Source organism: Ochotona curzoniae, unplaced genomic scaffold, assembly GCF_017591425.1.
Source record: "Ochotona curzoniae isolate NIBS_2020 unplaced genomic scaffold, NIBS_Ocur_1.0 contig_1071, whole genome shotgun sequence".
Classification (NCBI taxonomy): Eukaryota; Metazoa; Chordata; class Mammalia; order Lagomorpha; family Ochotonidae; genus Ochotona; species Ochotona curzoniae.
Genome location: NW_024464939.1, coordinates 7124137 through 7149171, shown reverse-complemented (window position 1 = coordinate 7149171; position 25035 = coordinate 7124137). Strand labels below are relative to the sequence as shown.

At 40.8% G+C, this 25035-nt stretch overlaps 1 protein-coding gene across 1 annotated transcript in view; it reads left to right on the top strand.

The window, feature by feature from the left end:
- ATP6V0D2 (ATPase H+ transporting V0 subunit d2) overlaps positions 1-23475 on the top strand; it is a 54274-nt gene extending 30799 nt beyond the window's left edge. Inside the window, exons 3-8 of the mRNA XM_040995338.1 lie at positions 11957-12135; positions 12698-12777; positions 15018-15095; positions 20949-21125; positions 22288-22362; positions 22949-23475. Of these exons, the coding sequence (XP_040851272.1) occupies positions 11957-12135; positions 12698-12777; positions 15018-15095; positions 20949-21125; positions 22288-22362; positions 22949-23110 (751 nt within the window). The 3' untranslated portion in view covers positions 23111-23475. The remainder of the gene's footprint in view (positions 1-11956; positions 12136-12697; positions 12778-15017; positions 15096-20948; positions 21126-22287; positions 22363-22948) is intronic.
- Positions 23476-25035: the final 1560 nt, after the last annotated feature.

Below are 25035 nucleotides of genomic sequence, written 5' to 3'. Positions count from 1 at the left end.
TTGATTCACATACATTTAGTCCAACCAGTGCCCAAATCTTGGTTTCTAATTCTGCTTTCCTGTGAAAGGAACCAGAGTTCTTTGGAGAAATAGCTGATTCCAGGACAGGGGAAGAAATAAGTAGGAGAAGCAGGACCTGTCTCGTGGTGGCAGAAAAGCAAGGAGCGCCCAAAACAAATACAAACAAGAACAACACACGACACAGGCCTATTAAAGGAGCACAGGTATTTAGCAGAACAACTGCCAGTGGGCCAGAGTGTGGAACCATCTGAGTAATGAAATAAAGGAGGTAGTGTCGAATTATCACCCCAAGCACAAAATACCTGTGAGTCTCCATTAGTAAGTGCAAGGGAAAGAATTGCAAATAACTGATGTAATGTCCCACCCTCAAGGAGAGAAATAAGTGTGCTACATCTAGAGACTTCCAAAACCTATGATAAGGATACATTCATAAGTGAGAAAAGTAATTGGGCGTTAGAAAGATATGACAAACACAACCTCGTGAGATTATTAAGCTCAACCTAAACTTTAGTGATAAATTATGTTTTTCGTAGATGTATATAATAAGAGACAGAAAAAAGAATAATATACAAGGTGGCACCCTTTCTTCTGTGATCTTACTCCGAGTAATTCATAACCCATGACTTATCACTAACAAGGGCCAATTATAGGGCAAGCACTGGATCTGCTCCTTAAGATGCTTCCCATCCCCGAGTGCACAGCTTCAGTTCCTGGACCAGCTTGGCGCATCAGCAGACTCTAGGTGGCAGCAGAGGGTGGTTTCTGGGGCTTGGTTCTTCCCGTGCAGGTAGGAGTGCTTGACTGAGCTCTGCCTCGTGGGTTTCAGCCCTGGCCCCGGCCTGGGCACCTCTGACCTTTGGAGAGTGAGCAGCAAATGAGAGTTCCTTCTCCCTGTCAATCTCTGCCTACCAAATTAAAAAGGAAAAGACAAATTTCAGTAGTTGAACATCTGTCAAAATTCTCAGAAACAGATTTGAAAATCCACCACCACCCAGAGAAGATGGAGGAATTAGGGTAACTCGTAAGCGTTCCATGAGTTTTAAATGGGATCCTGTGACAGAAAAACGACACTAAGGAGAAGCTGAGGAAATAGGAATAAACTACAGATTTTATAATAACATCCTAATACTGGTTCATCAAGATTAACGGGTGTCCGTACTAATTTAAGATGTTAATAATAAGGAAAATGAGGTTAGAGGCATATGGGAGCTCTATAATACCTTTTTTATGAATCTAAATTTGTCTTTAAAAGGCTAGTATATTATAAGTATTTTTTTTTTAATTGAACTGTTGTAACATGTGAGACAGGAAAAAGAAAACAAATGGACTGGCTGCAAGTAACCAGCCTGAGGTCAGCAGACTGAAGCCAGGTCATGGCACAAGTCAAGAGCTGCAGAGGGTTGTTCAGCACCTGCTTGGTGATACTGGAATACTGAGAGAGGCTCAGGTTGAAGTCCTCCTTTATTGCCTCAGCCTGTCTTCCTCCCTAAGGACCATGCAGAGCAGGCAAGGTGCATTTCCTACAGTTGTAAAGACCCTTCCAATTTTTCCTCTTTTAATTCTTTTTAAGGGGCTGAGATAAGCTCCATCTCTGCTTGTGCGTCATCAAGGTTCACAAGCACGCCGCAAATCTTCCATCGCTCCTTCTCTAACTCAAAGGCTCTTTTGGCTTCTAGTCTAGGGACAAAGGATCTTGCGACCAGTGGTTCTTGTGTAGTGACCAATGCTCTTCTGCCCTCTTAAATCAAAGATCACCATCTATACCCTTAAACCCCACGAAAAATGATTAATTTGTCACAAGCAAAAATGACAATGTCACATTTCATTATAAATCATACGCAAATATCATTCTTCAAACATGTACATTTTGAAGCATGCCCCAAAAATTTTTTTAAAAAGAGAAATTAAAGCTCATCCTCCTGAATAATTCTGAATACTCTCTGTTACCATGGTAATGTCTCAATAGGTGTACCTGATAGCTTTCCAAAGATCTGGAAATAGAGTGACCATAAGGTGACCGGTATCCAGATCCTGATGCCTATGTAAACAAATAGATACTAACGGTACCGAAAAGCAGCTGTACTCAGGGCATCAGCTTGAGTTTCCCTTTTCCATCTGTGTATTCTCAACAGACTTTTTCCACTTGCCTTTCTGAAACGTGCTGTGACACACAGCCCTGAGGTATCATAGGCCTCGGGACATTCAGCAAAACATAAGACGAATTGAGGTTTTGATGTCTTGCATAACTGTAGAGACTGAAAAGTGGGGAGATGGCAAATTGGCTACGAAACCTCAGATCCAAGGAATGACTAGGCTTCCTTTTTACTTTTGGGTGGCAGAAAACCTTATAGCTCAGAAAACCAAGGGACTCAAAACGCTTCGGAGAGCACCCGTTCTCTCCATCTTAAGGATGAGGAAAGAGGCAGCCTAGCCAAGATAAAGTCTAAATAAAAAATGCCCCACTGCGGGCAAACACCAAGGAAGGCTCTGACTTGCCCCTGTCTGCTACACATTGAGTAGAGAAGCCAAGCATCCATCTTCCTTCATCACACACTGGCCAAATTGAAGTCAGAGAGCCAAGTGCAAACCTGGACCTGATTTTCATCCCAGAGGGAGACAGAGTTCTTCCACCTGTTGGTTCACTGCTTAAATGCTCGCCAATGAAGACTGAACCAACCCAAAGCCAAGAGAATGGAACGTCATCCATATTTCCTACATAGGTAGCAAGAACCCAGATATCTGTGACATCATCTGCTGCCTCCCTGCATTTTCAGGAAGTTGGATGGAAAGTGGAAGATCTGCACACAAATCCAGACATTTCCGTAAGCATGCAAGCATCCCAAGTAGGGGCTCAACCACTGAGCCAAACACCTGCTCCGGGAAGTTCCTGGCAGGAATGAACCCTCTTTTCCTTCTTGGGAGCAATAGAGGGCACACTCAGAGTAGGAGTGAGCCTCAAAAGTAAAGAATACAACAAACAAGGAATTCAAAGAAATAAAAGCTAAGAAGCTCCCAAATTTGGCCAAAGGCACACATACTGATTCAAGAGGTTAGTGTGCCCCAAAAAAGGCAAATAAAATATTAAAGTAATATTTGTCTGAAAGACAAATCATCTTGAAAGCTAAGGAGAGAGATGGCGCCTTACCCACAGGAGAAAAGCAATTTGGATCATGGCAGGTTTATGAGCAGAAAACAGCGGGACCCAGAGGAAGTGCTGCAACATTTCAAAAGTGATTAGAGAAAAGAAATGTAAACAGAGATTTTTTTTAAAAAGATTTATTTTTTATTTATTTGAAAGGCAGAGTTACACAAGAGAAGAGAGAGAGAATGACAGAGAGAGAGAGAGTCTTCTATCCATCCATTACCCAAACGACTCACAGCCAGGTCTGGGCCAGGCCAAAGCCAGAAGCCAGGAGCACCACCCTGGTTTTCCACGTGGGCAGCAGGGTCCCAAGCACTAAGGCCATCTTCCTTCACTTTGTAAGAAACGTGAGTGGCGAGCTGGAGCGGGGGAAGCAGCTGAAGCTGGAACCAGTGCTCCCAGGGGATTGCTGAGTCACAGGCTGCGGTTCAGCCATCTGCAGTACAGCACTGGCCTCAGCACAGCATTTCACATCCAGCAAGTAAAAAGGAATCAAGACATTCCATTCTCAGGTGGAGGAAAATGAGTTTATCACCAGCAGACCACCCTAAAAGAATGACTAAATTATTGAAACGAATGAAAAAAAAAAATAGAAAAAAGAATCTTGAAACAACTGGAGGGAGCAAGCAGCATGAAGAATATTTGGCAGTTAAAGCAAAAGCATCACATTGTCTGATGTGGATCTCAGTGTACATAAGGAGATATTTAAGACAATTGTAAGAAGGAAAGTGAAGGAACTTAAAAGAAAATGAAGTTTTTATAATGTGCTAAAAGTGATGCAGTCACCCAGGCCGACGCCTTGGCCTCCTAGGTTAAGCCTCTCCTTGCAGTGCAGGCATCCTGTGTGGGTATCGGTTCAAGCATCAGCTCCATTCCAGCTCCCTGGATTGGCCTGGGAAGGCCATGGATGATGGTTCAAGTTCTTGTGTCCCTGCACCCATGTGAGAGACCCAGAGGAGGCTTCTGGCTTATGCCTTTAATTTGGCCCAGCTCTGGCCATTGCGGCCATTTGAGGAGTCATCCAAAAGAGAGCTCGCTCTTGCTCTCTTTCTCTCTGTGTCAATCTGCCTTACCAATAAAAATAAATACATTTTAAAACCACCCCCCAATGCACTTATAACTCACTGGGTGGGACACAAAGATTAGTTACTCCTCACTAGGGTATTGAAGATTTCTCTGCACATCCCCCCCCCAAAACTGCTCACCTAAACTGTTGACATTTGTCTTGTTAGAGTTATAGAGTTAGACTACCTGAAAAACAACCAGGTTCTGCAAAATCATGCTTCAATGCTATAAAATGTTAAATACTAAAATTAAAATAGACATGAGACAGCTGAATAGTAATCTATAGCCATTTTAAGGTGTATAGAACCCAGTTGTATATAAACTAATAATTGTAATGTCAATGTAGAAATCATAGGATGTGGTTCAGAACTTGCACTTTTTTTTTTCTCTCTTTTAACATGTTGGTTACTCAATAACATGTCAACTAATTCCATTATGTTATAAATTGTTGCTAATGTAATGTCGGGGCTTTTAATTGATTGGGATGATACTCTATCAGCTCTACCTTCAGACCAGAGATGGTCTCCCCAAGAAACCATTGAATTAATCTGGACAATAAGATACTGGACTCTATGCTTTGTAGATGCTTGCAAGGAAAGAATCTCAACTGAACTTGAACTGTGGTAATGCAGCAAGGTGGAGGAATCCACCATGGGGGGGAGGCATGGGGGAGGGGAGGGGGGAATCCCAGTGCCTATAAAACTGTGTCATATAATGCAATGTAATCATTAAAAAATAAATAAAAAAAATAAAACCACCCCCAAAACAAAACCCTAATACAGACATGCAAGAAAATCACATTGCTATTTATTTATTTATTTTTAAAGTCAGAATAACAGAGAGAGAGAGAGAGAGAGATTCCATCTGCTAGTTTACTCTCCAAATAGTTCTAACAGCCAAGGCCGGGCCAGGCCAAAGCCAGTAGATAGGAAATTCATCTGAGTCTGTCACATAAGTGGCAGGAACTTGGACCATCGTCTGCTGCTTTCTGGGCACAATAACCAGGAGCCGGATTGAAAGTAAATTAGCTGAAACTTAAAACAACATTTCAATATGAAATGAGGATGTCTCAAATAGCAACTTAACCTGATATGCCGCAACACTGAGTTGTTGGAATTGCTTAAAAATCTAAATATAACCTCACCATGCATCTTGATAACCTACATTCCAGAGCATTTATTCCAGAAAACTTAAAACTCATTTTCACATCAAAATCAGTAAGAGTCCATAGCGATTTTTGTATCTAATAGTCATAAAACAGAATAAAGTGTCCATCGTTCAGGTGAATGCTTAAACAGACTGTGACACCAGTTTCGTGGGAAATGACTTACCATTTCAAGGAGCAAGCAGGAACCAGCACTTAGGCAAAGCAGGCCCACTGCCCAGCTACTCGTTTTTATCCATTTTTCTACTCACATACCTGAGAAGGCAACACATGTTGGCCAAAGGGCTTCCTTCTGTGCAACTGAGAGATCCACCTGCAGTTCCCGGCCCCTGGCTTTCACCTGCGCATATCTGCTGTTGTAGCGATATAAAATGTGAGCTGCTAGATTGAATCTCTCTCTCTTTCTCTGGGTGTCTCTCTATATATATCTCTCTCTCTTAGTGTGTGTGTGTATCTGTCCATTTCTCTGTATCATTCAAACTTTAAAATACATTTAAAAATCATTGAATTTATCTGGACAATAAGATGCTGGACTGGATATGAACTGTACTACTGCAACAATATGAAGGAATCGGACGTGGGGGAGAGTTTTGTGGAGGGGATGGGGGAATCCCAGAGCCTATAAAACTGTGTCATAAAATGAAGTAAAAAAAAATTGTGAATTGGAAAAAAATATATATCACTAGAAATATACTCACAGTATAAATGACATTTTGAGATTGGCTGTTTTAACTCAATAGTTTTATAAACACATAATACAATTCAAATTGTTGCAGGCAAATAGCTGTTTCTGTTAATGTTTTCATTGTGGATATGAACCATGTAGAAAGTCCAGCATCTTATTATCCAAATAAATTCAACAGTTTTATTGGGAGGCCACCCCTGGTTTGAAAGTAGAGCTGGCAGAACATCATCCCCTTCAATGAAAAGCCACTACACAACTTCAACAACAATTTACAACATTATGGAGTTAATTGACGTGGTATTGAGTGACCAATAAGTTAGGAAATGCAAGTTCTTAACCACATCCTGTGACTACTTCATTGACATTTCAATTTTAGTTTATACACAACCGGCTGCTATACACCTTAAAATAGTTATAGAGTACCTTTCAGCTGTTTCGTGTCTATTTTCATTTTTATATTTAGCCGCTTATAGTTTTTAAGCGTGATTTCTACTGAACTTCACGAATTTTAGACTAGTCCAAACAGGCTTATAACTCAAACATGCCATACATTAACAACCAAGGAGCAGAACAGTTATAGGAGAGGTGTGCAGAGAAATCTTCAATACCTTAGTGAGGAGTATCTAGTTATATATTTTTAAAATGGCAAAACTATGGAAAACAGACTTTTGTTTTCCATGGCTTGGGATGGAGCGGAGAAAGCAGGGAGAGTGGGTATTGTTATGTGACAGCGACAAGCTCCGTCAGAGTGCCGACGAGTGTCACCTTTTCCACCCCAGCCACGGAGCTCCTTGCAAGCAGCAGATGATGGTCCAATGACTTGGTGCCTTGCCACCCCTCTGAGAGAGCTAGGTGGAGTTCCTGGCTCCTGAACTAACTCAGCCCTGGCTCTTGCTAGCATTTGAGGAATGAAACAGTGGACAAAAGATTTCTTTCTTTTTTTCTAAGATTTATTTATTTTTTATTGGAAAGTCAACTTTCCAGAGAGGAGATACAGAAAGAAAAATAGTCTATCTGCTGGTTCACTCATCAAGTGGCTGCAATCGCCAGAGCTAAGCTGATCTGAAGCCAGGAGCCAGGAGCTTCATGCAGGTCTCTCAAGTGGGTACAGGGTCCCAAGGCTTTGGGCCTATCTCCACTGCTTTTCCAGACCACAAGCAGGGAGCTGGATGGGAAGTGGAGCAGCCAGGACACAAACTGGCACTTATATGGGATCCTGGCATTCTCAAGGCGAGGATTTAGCTACTGAGCCATCACTTTAGGCCCCAAGAAGATTCCAACTTTTCTAACTCTCTTGCTCTGTCACTGTCTTCCAAATAAATAAATAAATCTATTTAAATTTAAATAATAAATAAATCTATTTAAATAATAAATAGGTTTAAAATAATTTAAAATAATTTAAGGGCTATGAAGGGGAAACATCTTTACCAAATCTTTACCAAATTGATTTTCTTAGAAGTGGTTTCTTTTTCTTTCTCATGCCGGAATGATCACTCCATGACGGCCATTGCTCAGCTCTTGCTGATGACTGATGTACTAGAATGTTCACTCACAGACGGACAGTTCTAACTCACCAAGGGATGGCTCTTTATCATTTGCCCCTTAAGCGATTTACTAAGTCAGTCAAGAATTTGATATTTATCCTACAGCAAATATATTTTTTGCTATCTTCAGAATCTTTACCTCAGGGAGTAAGAAGAGACAGCATATCTCTAAGGACAAAAAAGGTTAAAATACTGCCTGGCTTGTGTTATCTGGGAACCAGAGTTTGGCTCCAGGAGCTGTACTTGGCTGCTTCTCTGCCTTGTGATCTCAGACAAAGTACTGAATTCCTCTGCTTGGATGTCCCTGTCAGTCATGGGGGCGAGAATGGTCCTCACAGCATTGGACCATGGCGAGGCTCAATTGAGGACCTGTACATATTCCTGCCATGTAAGCAAAACCTCAGGAAGAGTTGGCGCCTAAAAATGTGCATTTTTGCAATCAAAAATTGTTGAAATTGAGTAGTTTACTTTATCCCAGTTGTAGGTCATTTTGTTATTTTCACACATTACAAATGCAGACATATAAAACTAGACATTATACAATAAAAAATATGAAAAATAATTATGTATGTTTAGATGTAAGAGGAAAATTTACCAGAATGAATGAAGACTAAGCCTGACTCTGCTACTACAGAGGAACACAATCTCTTAAACACAAAAGACTTGGGCCCAGCACCATAACCTAGTAGCTAAAGTCCTCACCTTACATGTGCCAGTGTCCAAAATACATGCCAGTTTGTGTCCAGGTTGATCTACTTTCCATCCAGCTCCCTGCTTGTGGCCTGGGAAAGCAGTCAAGGACAGCCCAAAGCCTTGGGACCCTGCACCCATATGGGAGACTCAGAAGAAACCCCTGGCTCCTGGCTTCATATCGGCTCAGCTCCAGCCATTGAGGCTACTTGGGGAGTGAACCAGTGGATCGAAGATCATTATCTTGGTCTCTCCTTCTCTCTGTAAATCTGACTTTCCAATAAAAAAACAAATAAAATCTTAAAAAAAAAAAAAAAAAAAACCATGAAGGACTTGAACTGGCTGAACCATCCAGCATTAGGCAACAAAACATTAGCAATCATTTCATTCCTAATCACCGCTGTATGTATGGCACTGGAAGTCCATAAAGATTACAATCTGCAGAAAATAGATTGTTTTCTGGGCGACTTATATCACTGCCACTCCTGTACCCGGTGTTAATCATACACCTCGTGCACATGTATCCCAAGGAGGGACAGGAAAGAGACACTCCTTGCCCCCCAGGCTGTGCCAACTTCTGAATTTTCACTTTGTTTCCTAAGCAATACTATGATGACTGCTGTAATTGTGCCATTTTAGAAGCAAACAGAGCCTCTCAATTGATAAGAGTGGAAATGAAATTGCACCCAACCTATGCGACCCTTGCTTTTTGCAAAAGAGAACCTAGCCTAATCATTGGTTAAAATGGAAATAAATAAATAAATAAATAAAATAAAATAAAACACTCAATGTACACTTGCATATCCTGTAAAGGCACAGTCTGGGTATTGGGTGTGGAAGAAACCCTACCCCTAGGATTGGTATCCGTTGCCTATCTGCATTGCTGTGCAGCTCTTATGCAAATTGGGAGTGTCAGCAGTTTATATACTTTTACAGTACAGAGGTGCAATAGGGAGCAATTAAACGCCTGGAGTCTACTAGAGGTTATTAAGTGCCAGCAGTTCCCTCTCAGGTAATTGCCTTTCAGCCATAAAGGGACAGTTAAACAAGCACTTTCATCTTAATATCATTTTCCAGGGATAAAAACGTTTCTAAATTTCCATAATGTCTAAATTTACTACTGCTGTTTGGGAGGCGAAGGAACTTTATAGTCATGTGCTTTTTATAAAGGAAGAATTGCTGCTTCTCAAAGTTCTTTGGTTAGGATCCTTACTGGAGTAGACGGTAGATGCTCTACAATGCAGGAGGCTTGCTCTTGTAGTTCTTTCCATCGCTCGCACCTGACATCACCAACCATGCTGCCAGACAGCAACAGCAACGCCTCTTGGTGTCTAGGTTAGGGTTTTATCTGCGGTAAAGTGCAGTTTTTCAAGTCTGGCTTGTGGCAGTGACTAAGCTTGCACCACTGTCAAACCTGGGGAACCTCAAGGTGTCCTGGGCTGGGCTGTCGCTTCCCCATCTGACCTACATTCACACTGCTCAACTCCTCTTCCCCCTCAGCACCTAAAATCTTCACTTTCCTTTAACCTCAGAAAGACAAATACTAAAGGTAAAAATCAAAAGTTTCCTCTGCCTCCAGATTGCCCTATGATTATTATCCCTGCCTTTGAGGGCAACTTGTAAGGTGAATTTTTTGAAGCCTCAAGTCCATTCGCTTGAAACAGAGTGGCCAGGCTTCCTCCTTTCTTGCCCTTCCCTCTAAGCGTTTATGTCACTTTCTCCGATAAAATTTCATTGCTATGTCCCATGGACTACTACTGCAATGTCTTCCTCAGCATGGCTGTGCTCATTAGGCTCTGATCACTTCTTCCTGGATCCCTTCCGAACTTCCCAGAACTCACTCCCTTGGTTTCCCTTCTCCCATTAGTTCGTTTCTCCCTGTTTCAAAGACTTAAATGTCATGACCCCTTGGAATCTGGCAAGAGGTAACTCTTTACATTCTCTCTAGGATGTGATTCTAATTAATTCTTGAGACTTTAGCTTCCACTGAGCCATTGCCCTGACTCTCTCCAGCCGGCCTGCCACCCGCCCCATGCCCAGTGCTGCTGTCTGCAGACATTCAGGATCCAGACTATGTAAATCTGGATTCTACTCTGGGATAGCTTTTAGCGTCTGAAACTCATTCTGCTTGAATTTGTAACTGTTGTTGAAGGACTACACTACTGTAATAATACAAGGGAAGTCAGTGGGTGGTGAGAGGGAATGCGGAGAGCGGAAGGGGAAATCCTTGAGTCTATGGAACTGTATCATAAGAAATTTTTCAAAAAATTAAAAACTCATTCTGCTCCAAACAGCTAGACTACCACAACCTCCTCTTCCTCCAGGCTGTCCTCTTATTCCATGGCTGTACAACCTGTTAAACCTCACGACCCACACCTGAGTCTCAACCACCCAAAGCAGCATATTGTGAGACGTAAGGAGTTAAGATTCCAGAAGCAGAATGCCTGAGTCTCATTCTCAGTGCCCCTGTTTGTTAGCTGTGTGTCATCATGAGCCAGATTTTAATCTCTCTGGCCTTGGAATGTCCAACTAAAACAAACAAAATAGAACAAAATAATGCTCACTTCACAACAATGCTACCATGATGAAACAAGATAACCTTGATAAGCCCCTACCTTCTGTGTTGTGATCAGTATTTCACACTCTACTTATTTGGCATGAATACTTTCAATGCTATTTTTGTTTTTAGCATTCTCCTATTTCTGTATCTAATGAATAGGTCATGATGACCCCTTCAGTTTAAAGGCCTTCCGTATCCTACATCTTGTCTTTTGGACAGCAGCAACATGTCGAATGTCCTGGAGCTTTTCAAATGTTCCTGCTTTGGTCTGAAACCCTCTTCCCCCTTCCCAGCCTCTTTTGCCTGGACAACTCCTGCTCCTTCAAGTTTCAGCTTGAATATCACTTCTCTAAGAAATATGATCCCAGGACTGGTTTCATACCCGTCAATATCCCCACACCACCCTATCATTTATGCCTCCTTGTAATTTGTTGTAAACCATTTCCCCCAAAGTCTCTCCTTTAAGCTGGTCTCCCTTAGAAGAGAGAAACCGGGTCCTGTTTGCTTTTTGATCTCAATGCTTAGAATATTCAGCACGCTGGGCACATGAGTGAAGAAACACACACATCCAAACTGGCCCTGGAAGAACCATATCAAAGCATAGAACTCACATCCAATATGAACCTGAACTCTGAGGGGCATGGTCGTCGAATGAAGCACTACTTGATCTCATGAGAGGAATAGTTTTAGAATTCTAGTTTGAGTCTTCTGTTAAGATTATTGCAAATTCAAATAGTATTTCAAGTGGGATGAGACACTCTAGGTCACTTTTCAAGCCCACAGTCTGTTCAAATAAACCACATAATTTTACTCTCCCTGGGAACTCTTTACTGCATACTCCCATCAGCCAGGCTTTTATTCAGCTTTTGTTAGTCATTGTAACTTTAAATACGGTTTTTCAAACTATGACACTGCAAGGTTGGGGGTTATCTATTTTCCACCTACCCACATCTCTTAAAATAAAAAGAGAACTGAATTTATTTAAAATGAAAGAATATGTGTCTGCACTGTATTTTTTACTTGCGGGGTGGTTCTTATCTGCGTGAAGCAATGTTGCTAAAGATTAAGACTATGTATGAACCAGGTGCAGTTATATGATAGACAACGTGATTCTCCTGATGAACGGGGCACTGCAGAAAAAACCTGCGAAGGAAATTCTGGTGAAGTGCCATCCACTGGGCCGATTCACGGAAATGGAAGCAGTGAACATTGCAGAGACAACTTCGGATCTCTTCAATGCTGTTCTGGTCGAAACACCATTAGGTAAGAATACATAATTATGTAGCTGTTTTGGTGAGTTAGCTCAGTCCTTAGAAAATGTACTCTCAAACCACTTTATCCTATGAATACAGTGTCGTATCATGAACTTGAAATCAGGGTCTAGCTTGTCCCACCAAAGTGATTTGAGGAGATTCAATCCAGTTTCCTCATTTTAGAAATAATTTTTATCTTACTATAATTGAGTTTGGGAAACTAAAACTATCTTAGAACAGCTCAATGCTTGGTGTACTTGCCAATGGGAAGTATTGGTACTAGATTACATGGAGCAAGGGACTTTCTACAGGATTTCGGTGAGTAGTGATAAGGTGAAGATTAAACAAATTACAGTAGATTCAGTGTCTAGTATCATGAGCAGTCTAGGATTTGTCCATGGAAAATGCTTGATAAACAGTCACTCTCATCATTGCGAAGGTGTTGATCTGATTGGATGTGTGGAGTGCAACAGTGTCCTCATTAGAAGGAAACAGCAGCTAGAGGAGTCAGGAGATTGATTTTTTATGGTTTAGAATTTTGTTATTGATTGATTTGTTTTACATGCTTTCAGCCCCATTCTTCCAAGACTGTATGTCTGAAAACACTCTAGATGAGCTGAATATCGAATTACTGCGCAATAAACTGTACAAGGTAATGGTTTTCCCAAATAGCATGCTTCTCTTTTTCAAAAAAAAAAAAGTATTTATTTTTGTCTTAAAGGCAGATTTACTGAGAGAGAAAAGAGAGATCTTGCATCCACTGGTTCATTCCCCAAATGGCCAATCTGAAAACAGGAGCCAAGAGCTTCTTCTGGATCCCTCACAAGGGCCCAAGGACTTGAGCCTTTCTCTCTGTCCCACCTCCCAGGTCATCAGCGGGGAGCTGGATCAGAGGTGGAGCAGCCAGGCCTAGAACTGGCATCCATATGGGATGTCAGTCCCAAAGGCACAAGACCAGCCTGTTGAGCCTTCATGCGAACCCTGTGATTCCCTTGATTACACAGTACAACTAAAATTCTTTATTGAAAGTTACTTTGCCCATGAGCCAATTATAAGGCATATTTGAAGTCTAACTTTTATAGTCTGGGACTATCCTGTAAGTTAAAGAGATGCAAGTCGGCGAATGGGATTTTTAAAGGTGTTTTGTTTCTGGTTCCTTGCAAGTACCAAGAACATAAAAGATATTAATTAAATGGTGATAGGTAACCAGATAAAGAGTTGCAATGGAGGCTGGTGTTATGGGATAATGGTTTAAGGAGCCATCTGTAGCTCATGGCATCCCATGTGGGCACCTATTTGAGTTCTAGCTGCTGTACTTCCAATCCAGCTCTCTGCTAACAGTCAAAAAAAAAAAGCAGCAGGGAATGACCCAAGTGCTTGGGAGTAAATGTGATGAAAGCTCTTGCTCTCTCCCTCTCTTTGAATCTGCCTTTCAGATGGATATAATAAGATTTAAAAAAAATCTAAAGAGTTGTATGAATTGTATCAATACATGTAAAACTGACAGTATATATGTAAAAAGCCTATATATAAAATCCATCTTTGACTTTGTTTCTGGTATACAGTCCCCAGATCTCATAATTACCTGACCCAGACAATTTTAATCCACAGTGTGCAGAGTACAAGGAAGGATATTTTACCATATGGACCACTTTGCCTTATGTGTCCTGGTTACTGTTAGTTTTACTTTTTAACAATTTATTTGAAGGAACAGTTATTTTGATTTATTTGAAAGCAAAAAAGGGAGAGATCTTCCACCCACTGGTTCTCTCCCCACATAGCCACAAGGGCCAGGACAGCCAGGCTGAAGCCAAGAACCAGGAGATTCTTTCAGTTCTCATGTGGATGTGGGAGATCAAGCATCTGGGCCATTTTCACTGTTTTCAGCCACATTAGCAGCGAGCTGGATTGGAAGCAGAGCTGCCAGAACTTGAACCCAGGCCCATATGAGATGCGGCATCACAGGTGGTGGCTGAGCCCATTACAGCACAGCACTGGCCCCTACCATTAGCATTAGTGAGTGTGGATTGCAGTTCCACGGTGTTATCAGGAGTGAGCAGTGGTGCGTGTGTTCATGAAGCATCTTCTTTGGTTATTGATTCATTTACTTTGCAGGCTAATTCCTGCTTTTAGCCCCATTTTTTCCCCAATTTTGTGTGTCTGAGAATATGGCATCTATGTTGCCTGCATTTGAGTAGCTTTAGGTCTGAGTGTTTCACTAACACAGCCAAGAGTGTGACATTCACAGAGTAACTCAATAAATACTGTTGCACATCGTATCGTAGATACATGGTTACATCAGACATGTGGTTCTCTCAGAAGCAGTGCATTACAAGTAATTTTTCTCTTTCTAATGACTTGTGGTATTGGAGGAGGAATCCTTGAGACACAGCTAAGATGCTTTTTAAAGGCCCTTGTAAGCCTTCCCTCACATAATTCAACCTGGAAAACCATGATACTGAACGCTATTCCCGTCTTCCCAGAGAGAACAAAGGCAGAAGACGGTAACCTAGTAAGAATTTGAATTTGAATTCGGATTCAGGCAGTCTGAGGTTTGTTTCCCAATATGTCTCCATGCTCAAGGTCATTCCAAGTGTGTTTCCAAGAGATCAAATATCAGTCTCAGGCTTCTAGAAGCATTTGTGACTTCTGACAAAGACTGGGCACTCTTATTAGAATGGTAAGAATTAAGTCATTACAAATTATGGAGTTTTTTAATGGAGCTCTTTTTCAGTCTGTGCAACATGTTGCAACATAAAACATTCTACCAAATTTATTATAAAATATCTCCCTATGACAGCAGAAATTCAATTTCAATTAAAGTATTTAATAGAAATTTTCCCAAAAGAAAATATATTCATTTTATTGTTTTATGGTCTTTTCTCTTTTAAGTCCTACCTTGAGGCATTCTATAAATTCTGTAAGAATCACGGTGATGTCACAGCTGAAATTATGTGTCCCATTCTTGAGGTAAGAGTCTTGTAATTTTTTGTGCCAAATAATGTGCTTATTCACCTTTAATTGTTTTGGCCCTACTTATGTTTTTTTATGTTAGAATTGTCTATTTAAAATAAAATAAGTACTATATATTACTGTGTATTTTATTTGATTTCTTCCATTGGAGTGTATTTCCTGGGTTATCTGCATGGAAGAGTTATTTAGGAATAAGAACAGAAAAAGCTTATGAAAGTTTGGTTATGATTCATTTTATGTAGTGTATAGAGAGTAGATTATAATTAACTAAGAACTTAGTGTACCATGAACAATTGCTGAACTGCAAGTACTCATATAATGATCACCCAAAAGCCTTCCAGTGAGGGAACATTGAGTGTCTACCTTTGTATCAAAGTCCACCAGAGTTCCACTCACAGGAGTCTGGTTTCCTAAATAAGTTCTAAAAGAAACTCCACAGCAAGCAACCCTTGAGCATCCCAACATTCAACAGAAAGACTCCTTCAGTTAGGCAATTCATGGTTGGAGGATGCATTTCCTTCATGCAGCAAATGCCACCACTGATGTCTGTCTAGAAGATATTATACTCTTTTTAGTTCCTCTTTATTACCAAAGAGTTTATCAATGGTCGGAATTACTCCTATATAGGAATAGAGGCTTGCAAATTCTCAGGGCCTGGGGCAGAGATGAAAAGTGTCTGATGAGAACTCCCTGGGCATAGTTTGTACTGTCACATAGTTTGTGCTTAACATACATCTACTGCTGGGTTCCTGACTAAAATAAGAAAAAAATTGGGGGGGTTTTCTAAGTCCTTGCTTTACCTTCTGAAACTATCTTTTATTTAAAGAACATTCTTAATGCGTATGTTATCTGTTACGCTGAGTACTTAGCTTAAAGACTTCTGATTTTGAGAGAAGCCAAATAAGAATTACCTTTTAGGTAAAGCTTCCTCATCCACACATGTTTTAACTCAATAGTGTGAACCTGAATATGATGAAATTAGTTTCCCTAAAAATATTTGACCGTTACACTTTGTTTTTCTTTTTAAGATTTATTTATTTTTATTGGAAAGCCAGAAATACAGAGAGGAGGAGATACAGAGAGGAAGATTTTCCATCCGATGGTTCACTCCCCAAGTGACTGCCATGACTAGAGCTGAGCCAATCCAAAGCCAGAGCCAGGAGCTCTTCCAAGTCTCCCATGCAAGTTCAGGGTCCCAAGGCTTTGGGCTGTCCTCAACTGCTATGCCAGGCCACAGGCAGGGAGCTGGATGAGAAGCAAAGCAGCCTGGATTAGAACTGGTGACCATATGGGATCCTGGTGCATGCAAGGCGAGGACTTTAACCACTGCGCTATCACGCCTGGCCCCTTGACCATTACACTTTCACAGTTACAGGAAATTTATGGTCCCCCGTGGAAATTCTTAAAATAAAATTAAAATCACTCTTGAAATCAATCCCCTAACCATGGAAAGTTCCAGAAAATTTTAGCCCATATCTATAGTACATCGAGAGTGAGCATCAAATAAATATACTTATATTATGGCTTGCTGAATGTCAGAAAATTAGGTGTTCTCTTTCAGACATTCTGATCGTATAAAGCAAACCGACCAGTGACTCTGAAGTTTTTCTTTTTTTTCCCCCCATAAATTTTCCGGTAGGAAGCCATATCATCTAGGGATTAAAAGAGATTATACTCAGGATGGTTCTTGTGGTTTAGAAATTGTTTGTGTATTTTATACATAGGATCTATAGTGACAGTATTAACAGCTAACATCTACTGTCGTGTTGTGTCTTCTATCCATGAGTGTCTCATATGCATGAATTCACTTTGATTTTGAGCCTGCATTAGATAGGAGTTTTAGTATCCACTTTTCAGAATGGGAAACTGAATCACAGAGAAAGACATCATTCATTTAGAAAGTGGCAGTTTTGAAATTTGGACTTTAGCGGTCTGGCTTCGGTTCCTATAAGCTTACTATGCATATCCACTGTGTAAAATTGCCTCTGCAATAAATTTATCATTCACGATTTTTTGTACACAAATAAGTGCTAATTCAAGCAACGTATTAGTATGAGTACCATAAAATCAGAAATATTTCTTTGGGATTGTCAATAACGTAAACATAGTGTAATATTAGGAAAATGCTTGTCAGTGGGAAGATCTGATCAAGCTACAGTGTTCCCAGTGTTTGCATTTTCCCTTCCCTACTCTTAGGATACGTTCAGATTAGATTAGATTTTTCAAACTGCAGTAAAAGCTAAAATCTGTCTTTTTAAATAAAAAAAAAGATTTATTTATTTTTATTGGAAAGTCAGATGTACAGAGAGGAGGAGAGACAGAGAGGAAGGTCTTCTGTCCGTTCATTCACTGCTCAAGTGCCCAGAGCTGAGCCGATCTGAATCCAGGAGTCAGAAACTTCTTCCAGGTCTCCCACGCAGGTGCAGGGTCTCAAGGCCTTGGGCCATCCTCCACTTCTTTTCTACACTTACCACATATTTATGTAGAAGTACCTGTTGCACATAACATGCAACTCAAACATATGTATTGATTTGCTTAGGGAAGATCTGTCAGTTTTACATAATTTCATGCAATTTTAGATTGTACAATTGCCACCATTTTTATTTGTGCAGGGATAGAATACTCAAAGTTGATAAAGTGCCATATGTCCTCATTTAATCACATTTGTCTGGAACCTTCAAACTCTTAATATGGTGGAAAAGAGCATTAGCTTAAGTTTGCAAGTCAAAATTCTACAATTGCAAAACTGTAACTTCATATAAAAAAAAAAGAAATTGACTTAATATTCCAGGAAGACACACAAATCATTTGTCTTCTATTCCTGTTTGTCTATATGGCTGAATAAATATTAAATACTAAAAACTGAGCACATTTGCTTCTTGGAAGCAAATGGCAAGAATATGTGACCCATCTGTCTAGCTCTGTCAAGTGCAAGCAATAATAATGTAGAAGAAGTCAACAGTATGTTTTTATCTCTTATGACAGTAACAAAAGACTAGTTATGGTTTCAGAATCTCTATCTGTAGGAAGGAGTGATAGAAAAGACATAAAACATCTAACCTATACCCATATTTCAAAAACTTGGGGAAATGGAATGAAAAGATAAGTTTGCTTTGATGCAAAAAAAGGATTGAAATCCTGATACAGTTTCTTCATAAGATATATTTTCCCAGGAACTTTTTCAAGATCCTTTTCACACAGCAGGATAATTCTCTTGCAAAGGAAGCAGGATTAAATCAAATTAGTACTGCTCCATTTACACCTCCCCAATTAGATGCTGTGTTGAACTCTGCTTTAGGATAATCAATGTACAGTCCTTTTACAGTTCCAAGGGGATACATACACTAACACACAAAGAATCTCTAGACTCGAAGAATCAGGTAGACACACAGCTGTAATAAAAGAGAAACTGAGGTATAGTAGGAGTCTAAAGGAAATCATATCCCATAAGGAAGTGGAAGTGATGGAATAGATGGCATTTGATGTGATAAGCAGAGTTACACAGTGGAGGGTAGGTATTGTAGGCTATGAGGAGTATTAACGAGGACAAGGAGTTGCAAAGTGGATGGAGTGTTCAGTCTATTGCATCAGTAAAGTCCTTCTTTCTTGACTTGACACATGAAAGCCTTCACATTCTCATCCCAAATATCTGCCCTCGCTTCTCCAATGGCTGCTCCTGTGTTTGAACTACAACCACCCCTCCACAACGTCCTGCTTTATTTCATGCGGCCTTCCCCTTTGCCGTGGCTTCTGCTGTCCAGCATGTCTGCACACTGCCAACCCTGCTATGTTTTCCTGCTTAAAATCCTAACATCTTACAACTAGAAGCACATAGAGAACATCTGGGACAATGACCCCCATTGAGGCTCCCCTGCCCTAATTTTTATTTTAAGATTTCTTATTGGCAGGAAATCTCGCACTTACGTTTCTTCTTTTATCCCTAAAAGGTCTAAAGTTGCAGACAAGACTGGTTATAATAAGTAGCCAGAGGCAGCTACCTTTGCTTCCAATTAAGGCCATTCCTGAAGTCTGACTCATCCATCACTTCGATTAAAGCAACCAAAAGGCTCACACGCAGTTAACTCACTCTCCTGGTAGAACATATATGTCCTAACAAAAGAGTGCCGGTAAAAGTCTGTTGCAAGTCTAGTTTCACAATGGGCTAATTAGTGTAAACTAAAGATGAGAGGATGGTGCAGAGCCGTTATCTTCAGCTTACACGTGGACGAAAATGATTTCAGCATCTTGTCAAATTGTAGGTTCAGACTGAGTTGGTCAATTGAGTTGGTGGCCTGAGACTGCATTTCTCATGAACTTCTGAGTGACAGCAAAGCTGCAAAGCCACGAAACACTCCCTGAGTGGCAATATCATCAGAGAGATCAGAGAGTTTCCAAAGTAGTACCTTCATAGGCTATTCTGCTAACCTCAGTAAACAGTTAAGCTCTGATGTGTCAGGCACTCACTCTTCCAAAATGAACAATGAGCAAAAGAAATGTTTCCTCAAGATTTTAGAGTGTATAGGCCCGGCACGGTGGCGCAAGTGGTTAAGGTCCTCACCTTGCACCCCGGGATCCCATATGGGCGCCGGTTCTATCCCGGCAGCCCCGCTTCCCTTCCAGCTCCCTGCCTGTGGCCCGGGAAAGCAGTCGAGGACAGCCTAAAGCTTTGGGACCTGCACCCGTGTGGGAGACCCGGAAGAGGCTCCTGGCTTCGGATTGACATAGCATCGACCATTGTGCTCACTTGGGGAGTGAATCATCAGACAGAAGACCTTCCTCTCTGTCTCTCCTCTCTGTATATCCGCCTTTCCAATAAATAAATAATAAAAATAAATCTTTTAAAAAAAGATTTTAGAGTGTAGTAAGGGAAAAAATATAGGCACAAATTTCAAAATAATATAGGACTAGGGTAATTCAGAGTTATTAAGGGCACTTAGCCACAGTGCATGATGGCAGTCTCCTTTGGCAGGCATAGGAGGAACCTCTGAAAGATAGACTAACAGGGAATGGACAAGATAAGCAGAAGGAGAACCAAAAGACAGTAGAACCATGGTGACCAAAAGGGATGAAGAAAAAACTTCGAGAAAGGTTGAGTGGTTAGATGAAATACAAAAGTCTGCTGTGGAGATGGGAGCTCATTTGTAAAATGGTGCCCAGCACAGAGAGAAAGTAGGCCATGAGTGTGTGTTGGCCAGCCTTGGAGGTCATGGGGCCAAACCCTATCCTCTCACAAATAAGAATCCTTAGGCATTGAAAGGAAGATATTGCTCTTCATACTACATAATTCTTAGATATAGAGTTGCGATATTGATGGGTAACCAAGGACATAAAAAAAGGAAAAACTAAAAGCAAGACAAACGGTATATAGTAGGATCAAGTTTCTTTCTGTAATTTCTAATTGGCTTCAACATTTAGAAAGGGATTTTACAATGTATGACATACCCTTTTTGCTCCCAACATCCTGTGCAGAACTTCTACTTCCATTATCTTGTTCTATGCCTGAATGTACCCCGAGAAGTATAAGATTACCATTTTTAAGGAAAGAGCAATTGTTTACTCTAGAGGCCTAAGTGACAGGAATATGTAACCCATTGCACAGTGTGTGGCAAAGAAAGTTCCATGGACTTTGAAGAGTCCCAGGCCATCCCACTGCTGAGTGCTCATTTTCTGGTCGGCAGAAGTACTCCATTCCAAGAAGAGTCTAAGGAAACATTAATAATAAATGTCTGCATTGTAATTGGAGTTCAGCAAGAGGAAGCAAATCACCTCAAAACTGAGTTTGCCAAGGGTGGTGTTTATGACTTTTGGTAGATTATTGCATTTCACTCATTTTATGTCTTGCAAATTTAGTTTGAGGCCGACAGACGTGCTTTTGTGATCACTCTTAACTCCTTTGGCACTGAATTGAGCAAAGAAGACCGGGAGACCCTCTACCCGACCTGCGGCAAGCTCTATCCTGAGGGTCTGCGCCTGTTGGCTCAAGTGGAGGACTTTGATCAGATGAAGAGAGTAGCCGAACATTATGGAGTAAGTGATTATACTGACTCTCTAAGCCCTTTGTGGTCTTCCTTCACCTAGTGTATCTTGGAAGCTCACACATCCAATGACACTTCTTACCAAAGAAGTTATGGGCAACGCTATAGCAGAAGCAGTGTTGCTTGCTGACTTATCCTTCCTAAAGAAATAGTCCAAGCTGGTGCTCGTTAAGGTTCCTGCCAAGTCTGTGTTTACTTAAATCTCCAAGGAGTGGTCATCTGAGTGGTTCTTTTGAAGTGCTTGATAAAGCAAGTTTCCCAAGAGACTGGCGTGGTGTTCTGGAAATATGAGCTCATGTCCAAGTTATGTAAAATACCTTGACCCAGGGGTTCTTCCAAGTACCTACTGGAGAAACAGGCTTAGGTACAGAACAGAATGTCTACAGGAATGACAAGACAGAATATATCGGTTTTTCCACCTGCTTTGCTCAGTGGCCAGAGTTGAAGAAAGCAAAAAGAGCTGTTTATGCCCTTCTCCAATCCAGCACTTGAGAGCTCCTGAAGGGCCTGCGCCTGGAGAGCTCTCCGCTGCAGCTGTCCCCTGGTCATTCTCTCAGGCATGTGGTCAGGTAGGAAAACACCCTCCAGCAGGTTGTCCTGGACCAGGAGCAAGCCTATCTTTTCCATTGCCTTTCTTAAACCCTCCAGGAAGCATAAAGGTCAATAAGTGGTGCATAAACTTTGCAGCAGCTCATGGGTAAATGCATGAGCTCTTTAACCTAACGTTTAGATTTGAGCTTCTCCCAAATGTCTACCTTTGCTGCATTTACAATTTCATGTGATTTTTTTTTCAGTCGTCAAAGAAGGCATGAACCAGTCCTAATCAAACCCCAAGCACTCAATCAGCCTCCATGATGTTCTTAGCTTGCCCCCAAGAACCTCAGTGTTAGCTCAAGCAATTCATACTCAAAAACAAATTGCCAATGCTTCTGTCTTCAGCCATGAGCAGGCCAATAGGCTGTAATATCATCCAGGTTTCTGTTATTTAGGTATTTTTGTGTTTCTTTGGGAAATCCCAAGGTCACACAAGAAACATTCAGGACTTCTGGTGTAGATTTTAGTTTTAAAGATACACATTTCTGTACTGCTGGGAAAATATATATGTTTGTAAAAACTGAAAGTTTCTTTAGAATTAAGCTTTCTCTGTTTTTCAGGTATACAAGCCATTGTTCGAGGCAGTGGGTGGCAGCAGTGGTAAGACATTGGAAGATGTGTTTTATGAACATGAGGTAAAAATGGAAATGCAAGAAACTCATGTATTTTCACTGTGGATTTTAAATATTTTCTCACTTTGGATTTTCTTTTTCACAGTTGATTAGCCCAATTGTTTAGGTAAATCCATCGCTTGTTAGTCAACAGTGTATTAGTAATTCTGTATTCAGGAGTCAAGGTCCTGTGGCATTGCCCTGCAAAGATTTTAAATGGCCTAAAAACAATTACCAAAATTTAAAAGTTGTGGACAAAAAGAAATACTTGACCCACATGAGACAAGCCCACTGGCTGAAATCTAGATAAATGTCAGTAAAAATTACAAAGACACCCTCAAATTTATCTAGGGATGTATGTGCTAATAGCAAGTTCTGGAGTGTCTTGAGATTCTGTGAATTTGCTTTGTAAACTACTGTCTGTCAGACTGACTCTTTCCCTCTAGAACTTGCTGAACTGCCCCAATTTTTCTCTATTTGGTCTAATTTGGAAAATTTCTATTTAGATTTACATGAGTACTCTATATGTACAAATGATTCTAAAGCTTAATTATTTCATAGAGGTAATACATTGCAAATAAACTGATGGTTAATTTTTTTCCATCCCCAGGTACAAATGAATGTATTGGCATTCAACAGGCAATTCCACTATGGTGTATTTTATGCGTATGTAAAGCTAAAGGAACAAGAAATGAGAAATATTGTTTGGATAGCAGAATGCATCTCACAGAGACATCGAACTAAAATCAACAGTTATATTCCAATTTTGTAACTGGGGGTTCGGGTACTCAAACACAGAGAATCACAAATAATAAAAAAGAAGTTCATGAAACAAATCAAAAGCACTGCATCATGTAATCTATATTACACAAAACTAAGGCTCTGTACCCTCTGAAATCACTGTACCCTTATGGATCACAGATCCACTGCCTACACATTAAGCCCACCCTGAAACTAAGCATTCCTCTCCTACTCCAGCAGCCTAACATTTTATTTCCACATTTATTCCTTAATTTTCACTGGAATTAGGCATTAATTTTAATTAACCCTTCAGTACTTTTCCTGGTCTTATTTGGTCATGATAGAAATAAAAAAAAATCATACCTAACAAAATTGCTTCATTCTTGCTTTCCCTTGCTTCTCTACAGGCTCAAAAACTGCTTGCTTTACTTTGTTATCTGTTCCTTCTCAAGACACACAGAAGTCCAAAGCTGCACATGGCTAACATGCACCACCTTTGCTAGGAGATGGGTTTTGATTTGTTTGTTTTTCTGATATATTTTGAGCTGGAAGATTTCAGAAGGCTATGCAAATGCAAACATTAGTCCCTTGGTACAGATCATGTTAAATTTGTTGTTAAACTTTCTCTGAGTTTACTTCAAATAAAATGTGCACCTCCATTTCTTGTGTTTTATTCACATTTTTCGTGAGAACAACCCCACTCATTGCATGTTACTCATTCAGACGCAAAAACCACAGGTTCAGTTTGCGAGGTATGGGGTTTTCCATAAAAGTTTGATAGAACCAGTGCCAGGAGCTACCCAGAAACACTGCTCAAAGTCCTTTCTTTAAATGTAACAGATATTCATGGGTATAAAAAAGGTCTGTATTTGCTATGATTAAAAAAATTAGGCATATATGTATATAGTTGAAAATTCTTCCAATGAGAATAAATTAGTGCTTACAACAAAAATGCAGAATTATACATACTAGAGCAAATTAATTTTTCTGCAAAAACACAACTTTTTAAAAAAACTTTTATTTATTTGTTATTTGAAAGTCAGAGTTATAGAAAGAGGTGAAGAAATACAGAGAGCTCTTCCACATACTGGTTCATTCTCAAAATAGCTACAGTGGCCCAAATTGGGCCCAGCGGAAACCAGTGGCCTGCACCTGCAGCCAAACTTTGCACATGGGTGGCAGGTGCTCAACCATTTCAGCCATCCACCGCTGCTCTCCCAAGCAAATGGTAGGAAGCTGGGTCAGCAGTGGATTACCCAATACTCAAATCAGTGCTCATATTGCATGCCCTTTGTCACAGGCAGTGATCTCACCCATTATACCACAATACTTTCCCAGATCCAACTTTTAAAAATAAAATATTTCAGTTACTTTAGTGACAGGTGTTAGTTATTTAAAAGAGTGTAAGAGTTCTAGTTTTAGGTTATACGATATTAAGATACTTTACGCGCAGCTAATTCTCGCAACCTGGTTCTTTACCGTGAGCTGAAAACACCAGACGCAACGACATAGCTTAGGAAGTTTATTCCAGCGGGGCAGGAAAAGGGGAAGGGGAAGGGGAAGAGGGGAAGGGAGGTAAGAAGGAGGAGAGAGAGCAAGAGCAAGAGCAAGAGCAAGAGCAAGAGAGAGAGCAAGAGAGAGCAAGAGAGAGAGAGAGAACCGAGTGGGGCAGGAACAGGGGAAGGGAGGAAGAGCAGGGGAGAGGAACCAAGGAGAGGAAGAGAGAGCAAAAAAGGGGCGAACTGCACCTGGGGGCCTTTTTTGTCTGCCAGGTGTGGGGGGGTGGGGATTGGGAGGGATTGAGGTCAAGGCCCCAGGGGATTGGTGCCTGCAGGTGAATGCCTGGGGATGATTGGCGAGTGGGCGGGTTTGGGGAAGGGGCTGGGAGATTGGGGGTGGGATTCTCAGGTGGAATGCCAGGTTACATCTGATTGGTGGATGGCTGGACTGGCGCGA